The sequence below is a fragment of the Periophthalmus magnuspinnatus genome, chromosome 3 (genome assembly GCF_009829125.3).
Source record: "Periophthalmus magnuspinnatus isolate fPerMag1 chromosome 3, fPerMag1.2.pri, whole genome shotgun sequence".
Taxonomy (NCBI): domain Eukaryota; kingdom Metazoa; phylum Chordata; class Actinopteri; order Gobiiformes; family Gobiidae; genus Periophthalmus; species Periophthalmus magnuspinnatus.
Window position 1 is genome coordinate 3,652,515 of NC_047128.1, and position 9,743 is coordinate 3,662,257.

At 36.9% G+C, this 9,743-nt stretch overlaps 1 protein-coding gene across 2 annotated transcripts; it reads right to left on the reverse strand.

Annotated features, from left to right (window-relative positions):
• Positions 1-1,045: 1,045 nt before the first annotated feature.
• Positions 1,046-7,594, reverse strand: LOC117391317 (E3 ubiquitin-protein ligase RNF128-like). 2 transcript variants are annotated; one of them, XM_033989096.2, is made up of 2 exons: positions 7,323-7,594; positions 1,046-7,125 (listed from the first exon to the last, which is right to left on the reverse strand). In XM_033989096.2, the coding sequence occupies exon 2, from the start codon at positions 7,111-7,113 to the stop codon at positions 6,052-6,054; it is 1,062 nt and encodes a 353-aa protein (XP_033844987.1). In that variant the 5' UTR covers positions 7,114-7,125; positions 7,323-7,594; the 3' UTR covers positions 1,046-6,051. The 2 variants fall into 2 exon arrangements, with proteins under 2 accessions (XP_033844987.1, XP_055087053.1); XM_055231078.1 differs by having other exon boundaries at positions 7,257-7,331.
• Positions 7,595-9,743: the final 2,149 nt, after the last annotated feature.

A 9,743-nucleotide genomic window follows, 5' to 3' on the forward strand; every position in this document is an offset into this window, starting at 1 on the left:
ATCATGTTTACTTTTGTGAGATGAGTTTGCACAGGGCCTTAACAAACTCATTAAGCGTTTAGTTATTGCAGTTCGTGTTTTTTTAAAGAATAAATTGGCTTTTGGGAGTTTCCTGTTTTAGTTTTTGTGTCAATGGTCTAAAGTACACAACCAAGCAAAGGTTTAGGACACACCCTCTCATTATTATTATTTTTTTCTTTATTTTGTTTACTTTCTACATTTCAGATACATAACAAAAGGTATCCAAATCTATGCAGTAAGATATATGGAATTATGTAGTGAAGTAAAAATAAATAAATTACTTTTTTGACAGCGCAAAGGGTGGATATTTTGAGGATTTAAAAATAAAATGTAAAAAAAAAAAGCTAATTCCATGTATCTTACTTCATATATCTGATGTCTTTTGCAGTGGTGGAACGTAACAAAGTAAAAGTAGTAAAGTACTGTACTTAAAGTTTTAGGTACCTGTACATTACTTAAGTACATTTTATAGTGGAAACTTTTTACTTTAGTACATTTGAGAGCAGTACCTGTACTTTCTACTCCACTACACTTTTGAACAGGACTGAAAAGTAAAAGTATTTTTAGCAACTTCATAATTTGAGCAAAAAACAAAAAAAAAAACAAATAAAAACAGCCGGAAAAAAATATTGATTAAATTGTTTCTGTTGAACAAATTTCAGCTCAAATATTTAACAAAATCACTGCATTTGACGCATCATAAGACTCAAAATCTGTGTGAAATACTTTTACTTTTTACTCTTAAAGTACATTTTTAAACAGGTACTTTAATACTTTTACTTATGTAGATTATTTCATGTGATACTTTGATTTTTACTTAAGTATTTTTGTGCTCCAGTATCTGTACTTTTACTTAAAACTGAGCAATTCTTCCACCAATGGTTTTCTGCGTTTATATAAAATGTAAAAAGTAGTAAAAATAAAGACTTGACTGGAAGTGTAGTTTTCGTTCCTTTTCCTGTTCGTTACTCCACTTTCACCATGACGACCAGTTTAACAAAGAACACGTCAGGACAGAGACTCGTTTCAAAGTTGGCCTCATTTTGAGGAATTTATTTCATTCTAATAAAGCATCAATGTGATTTAATACAACACAACGTTCCATTACAGAGCAGCGCACGGCTCCTCCAAACCTCATTGTAAAAAGACTCAGATCAGTGTAGAAAAATATACAAACGCAGGAGAATCAGCATTTACCCCATGAGCAAAGACACAGAAGAAACCACGGAGAAAAACAAAACATTTCTTTGTGAAGGTTTGTAGATCGGCCTGTCGCTCTGTATGTGAAAGATGAACAATTAGCATTTTGGGGGTTCAACATTTACCGTATTTTCCAGAGTATAAGTCGCACCAGCCAAAAAATGCATAATAATGAAGAAAAAAAACATTGTATCTGAGTATAAGTCGCACCCCTGGCCAAACTAGGAAAAAAGTGCTACTTATAACTCAGAAAAGACAGACTATAAGGTATACTGTGTACTTTCTGTTTGCACTCGTGGGAAATTTTTGGTAAGATTTGAGCCATAAAATTTTGAATGAATAACTTGTGTGACTCATTCCAGATGCAAACTAACGACTAAAGTGTTTCATTCTGCTATTTATATGCAGATTTTTTACAATATTATAGATTTATAAAAGTTTCTGTGGTTTAAATCTGCGTTTGGGTTGTTGCGTCTAGCTCTAATATTATCGTTTATCGTCTATATTTACTTCAGCGATATAGCAAACTCCAAAATATTGCGTTATCGTGACAGGCCTAGACGTAGAGGTAGACAAGGGATTTAAGAAAACGTCTGATTATTCCAAACTGCAAACTTGGAAGACGTGTTGAGACTGTGACGAGAGCGATCGACCGGGCGAGAAATATTTGCATACGCGACAAAAAACTGTGCAAATGGTTGATGAAGTTATCTTTGCGAGGCTCTCGATGAGTCTGTGAGTCATGTTATTGGCCCATAAATGCTCCTCCTACAACAGTGGCCGGAATGTTCCAATATATTCACAACAATACGAGATTACACAATACGACGGAACAGAGATTAAAGGGAAGGGTTCAAATTAACGCTGTGTCCTGATCTCTGTTCTAATGTTGTTTCCTCATCACAAACAGACCTGGAGTTGTGTTTTGTTTCATTCACACATGTTTAACACACAAACAAACCTGCATATTCAGGCTGAACTAAAATGTAAACGGGGCTGTTAACTTAAAAACTACCACTTGATGACATCACAAGGTGGAACAGAGCGTTTCGAGCTTTGGAGATGTTACAGACTAATAATAAAGTCACTCAAACATGTGTGAATGAAACAAAACACAACTCCAGGTCTGTTTTTGAGGAGGTAAAAACAGTATAACACGGCTTAACGCTCACAAGAGTCAGTTTTGCGTAATATAGGACCTTTAAATAAAAATAAACAAGATCATGAATAGATTTTTTTCTAAACAGCGTGAATGTGTTAAAAGCAGATTGCAAAACCAAGTACACTGCTCTTAAACTCTTTTGAATAAACAAATAATAAAGGGCACCATGACTTTGCATAGGCACGAAACCAGGAAATCAGGAAATAAAGTTGTTTTACTGGTTCACTTAAGGTTTACCATCTTTGGGTTTCAGTAAAACAAAAGGTCATTAAGAATGTTACCATCCCAGATCCTAATCGACACTAGATACTCCATTTAGTAGTATCAATTTAGCAACAATACTTTTTTCAAAAACTGCTTCAGAAAAGGTCCAAATTTGTCCTATTCATGTAGTTTTATGATTTTGGTGTATTTCAGAAGGAATATAAGCGCACATGGTAATATTAAAAGAAACGATTGTTACTTTATGTGGAAAATTATGTTCTATTGTCTGTAAATTTGTACTTTTATTAACAAATATCAAGCCTTTTACTTCGCATATAAATCAAGTTTAAATCCTTCTTATTGTGACAGTTCTACTGCATACTATGTGGTCACAATCCTGAAAATTTAAACTTGATTTTAATGCTAAGGAACAGGCTTGATATAGATGCCGATTTTAATAGCACAATGATAGAATATATAAAGTAATTTTCAACACAAAACAGTAGTACTTTTTATGTTACCTTGTGGTCTTATACTAATTTTGAAAATTGTTCAGGAAAGGTTGAATTTTGTCTTTTTTTTTTTTTTACATTACATTCTATTGTCTGAAAAAGAGTATTTTATCAACAAATATCAAGCCTTTTACTTAGCACCAAAATCAAGTTTAAATTGTTCATATTGTGACAACTCTACTGCATACTATGTGGTCACAATCCTGAAAATTTCAACTTGATTTTGATACTAAGGAATAGGCGATAGCACAATGATAACAGCACAATTTTTTTTTTTTTTTTCACAATATATAAACTAATATTCAACACAAAATAATAGTGTGGTCTTTCTTATAGTAATTTTGTTAAAGTCAAAGGTCATTTCAAAACTGTTCAGATTGGTCAAATTTTGTCTTTTTTGTTTTGTTCAGTATCGAAACATGCTCAAGCTTTGATACTAGCTTTAGCATCGATTAGCATACCTTGGACAACCCTACTGCAAACACAATGACACAGCCCATGTTGATTTTAAAAGTTCAGGGTTCAGAGCTAAACACATTTTTAAAGAAACGAATCCTCTCAGAGCGAACATAACCTCAGTATTTCTGACACAAACAAAGACCCAAAAGTCCCTCAGGCTGCAGCGTCATGATTCACGTTTGCTCATGTTGATGGAAAAACTTCAGCCCTCAGGTTAGCTCGTAGCGTAATGTTGAATTTCCAGTATGGGGTGTGTTCAAACGCAGGCCGTGAATGTCAGTCTACCTTAAGACAAGTACAAACAAACTAGAAATGCTCCGGTCTTCAAATCAGAGCTGCGAGTTTCTGTGGCCGAGAAGCAAATTTCAAAGCTGTTTTGGTTGTGTTTTGCAAGTCTACGTACAGATGGGAGCCTTCACTGCAAATTGACCCAATGCAAAACAGAAATGTGAAACGGGACGGCATCTGGGGCATGCAAACGGCGAGCTGGTCTGGCGAGCTCGAGTACGAACACACCCCTTGTTTGAGTTCACAACACGAACAGGGAAAACAGGACTGGACGCTACAAAACGAGCAGCACTCAAGTTATACTGCCCCGTTCTGTCTTATCAGTAAATGTATTTATGGGTTTCAGATGAGCTATTAGAACTGTTGCTAGGTCTGTCACGATAACACATTTTGAAGTTTGATTGAGTAATGGAGTAAATAGACGATAAACGAAAATATGGAAACTAATGTATGCCACAAACGCAGATTTAAACTACCAAAACTATTCTAAAGCTATAATATTGTTAAAAAATGAGCTGCAAAGTAAAAAAAACAAACAAAAAACCCCAGAATGAAACACTTTTGCACTGATTTTAACTCAGACTTTGGCATGATTTTAACTTTATCTGCCATATGGTAATAAAGGCTTTTAATTGTTTTGTACTTTTTGAGCACCAAAAGAACAATTTTCACAATCTTTACACAACCAAGTAGCACTGCTGCCGCCAACCTTTTTCTGAAACACTTGGTCTACATCTGTAATGAGTCATAGAAATGACTAATTCAACCTTTTATGGATTAAATATCATCATATAGCCAAAAAAATTACCAAAAATGTCCCAGTAGCGCAAAGAAAATGTGCACATAATAAATACTGAAGCCCAAAAATATTGTTCCACCTTTCAAATATTCAATATGGTAATCATAGTCACTGTTGCCATAGTGATTAACAATTTAAAACAAAATATTATATCTTTTCAATGGGGAAAAAAAAACAGGAAGTGGAATCCTATGAATAAGAGGTGCCAAGTATTTCTATATTTGTAACTGAGAACCAAAACATGGTCAAATTCGTGTTACTAACCGATCCTCGTGCTCACATTTTGTACATTAGCAAAGAAGGGCTGGGTGGTTTTGCCTGAAAATAAAACTGATTTTGTCTGAAGAAAACTTTGATTTTCGACACAATGTTTGCCCCGTCTCCTCTGTGCAAACCTCTGCTCCCTGTGACTGCAGCGAGAGGCCTTTTTTTTACACTTTCAATGCAAGAAAAATGAACTTCAAATTTGATTAATCGATTTAAGGCAATTTCCATATTACATTATCAATTTGCAGTGTTCAAATAAGTTCTTCATTATTAAACCCATCATGATAATTACTATATTGACTTATTAAATACAAGACATACCAAAAAAATAAATAAAAATACGTGACACATATTTCGATATTTTCGTAGGGACTTTTTCTTTGGTTATTTTTCTGTTCTACGATGAGATTTGAGATGTAGAAGTTTGAATTATTAACTCCTTTGACTCATTATAGATTCAAACTAAGGATTTAGAATACGATTTAGGAGATATTTTTGCTTTGTTATCATTTAAGGCGGCGGCCATGTTGGATCACTTTTGTCTCATTAACTACTAAAATGATGCAGCTCAGAGTTTTGTTTTTTACAATTTTGCACATTTAGAATACTTTTATGGGAGATATTTTTGCTTTGGTTTCAATATTATCGTTTATCGTCTATATTTACAACAAAATATCGCATATACTTCAGAATTCGTTATCGAGACAAGTCGACTTTACGCGTTTTTTCATACGTTGTGCAGCCCTGTAGTCCAGCATCAGTGGATTATAATGACAGAAGTGAATCAATTTAAATCTCAAAAGGCATATTGATATTATAGACAAACTGAAAAAAAACAACATTTATTTAGTTGAGATTTTGCGTTTCGATAATCACCTATTAAGATAAATGCTTAAAGTACGTCACTCATTATGAAGTATATCATCGGCATACAGTTCACATTGTAGCTACTTCAACTTTTCAATTAAATTTTTGAGTTTTTTTACCAGTATTTTAGTCCCATTCTGTGCATATATATGATCATTGATTTCACGTTGATTCCTTATACTTGATATGTTCCTGAGTCTCGCTCAAACAGTCAAATCTCCATAGTCTTTTTCGCCGGTTGCTGTTTTGTTTTTGTTTCCTCCGCTCGCTCCTTATCCCCTGGACGGCTCATCCTCAAAGGCCCTGTTTTCATAGTGTTGCGGGCTGGCTGTGTCTGTCAGCGGCACCTCGTACATCGCCTCTCCTCCGGCTACGGTTATCACAGTGACCTCTGGTGGCGAGTTGTGGCTAAACCCGTCTTTACTGTCCTCCTCGACTCCTAAGGCTTTGAGAATATCGCACTTGCACATAGGGCAGGTTCTTCGCTCCAGCAGCCACGGCTCTATGCACGCCTTGTGAAAAATGTGGTCGCACGTCAGCACGGTGACCACGTCTCCGATTTTGTACGATTCGATGCAAACGGCGCACATCAGGATCTCCGAAGTGGTTTCCTCGTCTCCGCGTTTGAGGCTGCGCACCTCCAAGCGCTGGATGGCCTTTTTCGCTTCATTTTTCAGTCTCTTCTCCGCTCGCTTGTGCCTTCGTAAACTGTACAAACGGTTAGCGGAGATAAACACGAAATAGGCTATCGCTCCGGTTATGGCGATGAAGAACGCGATAGACAAGAAGTAGAGCCAGTACATGTCCATCCACGGTCCGTGCGGGCTGCCGACTTCGATTATCATTTGAACTTCAGTGCCGTTTTGAAGCAATCTAACAATCTCCATACCTTGAAAGTTCCCGATCATGATAGCGACGGCGCCGGTCGTTTCGGGATGGGACATGTGCGTGGTGGTGTTACCGCTCCCGTCGACATTGTAAATGATGACGGCGGCGGCTCCTTGGCGAGTCGCGGCTTGGATCTTCTCGCTAAAGGTGCAGTTGCCACGTTTCACCAAAGCTATCCAAGCCGGAGAGCTGGAGTTGCGGTTGTAAACTGGATCCGGCCCGCACCCTTTCGGATCTCCTTTGGGCAGAGTTACGACACCTTGCGCCCTCTCCACCGCAGAGTTCCGACCAAAAATCCCACACTCGCAATACTTGTCTATAGTCACATTCTGGTTGTTGACGTAGCTTATTTCCACCACCGCAGTCCAAAACACGAACCCGGCTGCGTGTTGAAGCAAACAGCCGAACAGGAGGCAAGAAAACAGTTGCGTCTTCCCACTACCCATGGTAACGCTTCTCTGTAAAAAAAAACAACAACCAGGAGGCAACGTGTTAGCATTCAGCTTCTTAAACGAAAAAAGTAAGTCCCCTTTTGTCCCCTGGTTTGCTCCGCGGCTCGGGATCTCAAGAGCTACGGTTTCAGACTAACCTGGAGTCTATGTAACACGATAGCAGCCAGTGGTAACCCAATACGTTGCTTGCGTCAGCTACTCACCTCCTAGTTATCCTGAACCTTGAACGCAGGGCACTCCTACAGCAGAGAGGGAGGTGCACGCGAGCCGCAACAAGTGTCGACACACGCACACACAAATGCACAAGCCAGTTTCAACTCAAGGAACAGTCTGATAAGAAGTATAATGAACTACTTTGCGTTCATAAAGGTCGACTCTGTTGCGTGTGCCGTTGTTGCAAACTAATGAAAAAGCAGCCCTGTGGTTCTCTCCTTGTATAACGATGAGCAATGCAAACACACCAGTTCTTCAAGTTGGGCTGGTTTCCTTCCTCTATTTTGGTCTGGACCAACTGAAAACATGATCCACGATGATATTACACTGACTTTACTCCAGAGGGCAATGTCAAACGGGCTGGAACAGCGTATCCCGGGACAAAACGGAACACGCGATAAGATATGGGCTTGGGTATGACTTGCGTCTTTTTCCATTTGCGCGTTTTTATGATTCGCTCTTTTGACTCGATGTGGTGGGATAACGCCTGTTGGGAATGTAAATTATAGTTTTGCAAGAAAAGTTGGAAATTACAGGACGTGGAGAGTTGTCGGTCGATGACGTCGCACTAGAGAAACTAAAGTATTCTATAGGATAATATTTTATTCAGATGGGGGCAGCGCAAATTTATGTCGTTCAAACGCTGAACACACAAAACCTGCAGATATAGGCTTCTTTAGTTCTTCTCTCGAACAGAAAACACTCTGTTCCACCTTGTGATGTCATCAAGTGGTAATATGTGCTCAACTGTGTTTTTAAACTCCACACACCTTCACTAGAATCATTTGGATTATTTCAGCCCTAAAATTGCCAGTCTCTACTGAACTAAAGGTAAAAGGAGCTGTTAACTTGAAAACTACCACCTGATGACATCACAAGGTGGAGCAGAGCGTTTTGAGCTTTGGAGATGTAGACAGACTAATAAGAAATAGAAATATAGAAAGTTATTTTAAAATGTACTATGATTTTCCAAATACAACTCTAAAAATCTTTACGCACTTAAAGGAAATGACACTTCACGGACAGACTAGTATCGGGTGAAGAGCTGGGATGGAACGTCAAAAATAAAAAAAACAAAAAAAATAAAAAAGGCTGTTGCTATGGAAATCCACCAAAACAACGTTAACAAGTAAAGAAAAGCATGATGGAACAAGCCGATGGACTGCTGGATCACTGCTGCTAAATACACCTCTCTCTAATGAGTCAGAACACTTTTGAATGAATGCTAACGCTAGTACGTCGTTAGCTTCTTAAAATCGCCGCTGGTTTAACGTCGGGCTGAAAATGTGGTGTGACGTCACAATCCAGAGCTCTATTGGATCAGAGAAAAGAAATGATAAGAAAAAAGTTGGATTGGGCTCATAGTGACATAAGACTAAAAATCACATTTAAAAAGTTCCACACATTTATATAACTTTTTTGGGCTAAAGTTATGTACTGTGGCTTTAAATATTGGCTTATACCAAGTTAAATTCTAGTTATCTGATGCTAAAGTTACACACAGTGGCTTTAAATATTGGGTTATAACAGGGAATATTCTAGTTATCTGATGCTAAAGGCTACATTCTACTTATCTGATGCTACAGTTACGTACTGTGGCTTTAAATATTGGGTTATAAAAAGCTACATTCTTGTTATCTGATGCTAAAAAGACACAGTGAAGCTTTAAATACTGGTTTATAATAGGCTATATTCTAGTTATCTGATGCTAAAGGCTACATTCTACTTATCTGATGCTAAAGTTACACACAGTGGCTTTAAATATTGGGTTATAACAGGGAATATTCTAATTATCTGATGCCAAAGGCTACATTGTACTTATTTTATGCTAAAGTTACGTACTGTGGCTTTAAATATTGGGTTATAATAGGTTATATTCTAATTATGTGATGCTAAAGGCTACATTCTAGTTATGTGATGCTAAAGTTACACACTGTGGCTTTAAATATTGGCTTATAATAGGTTATATTCTAATTATGTGATGCTAAAGGCTACATTCTAGTTATCTGATGCTAAAGTGACACAGTGTGGCTTTAAATATTGAGTTATAACAGGCATATACATATTTTTGGAACAACTGATCGAACCATTTGATACAAAAATAAAATAAAATTTGATAAAATAAAATATGAAATTTAATTAAATATAAAAAAAATAAAAATAAACATCAAATGAATAAATTTAAATTAAATAAATATCAAAATAATACATTAAAATTAAATATCAAATTAAAACAAGTAATTTAGCAATTTGGTACGGCACCTTATATGATGCTAACAGTGCTCGCTTGTTTAAGTGACATTCACAAAGTGGGATGATTGTTGTTAATATTTGGCATGTTTACGCTGAAAAAACTCCAGCGTCTTATCAGCGTGACTGAGGTGTAATGAGGTGGCGCCTTAACTTATTTG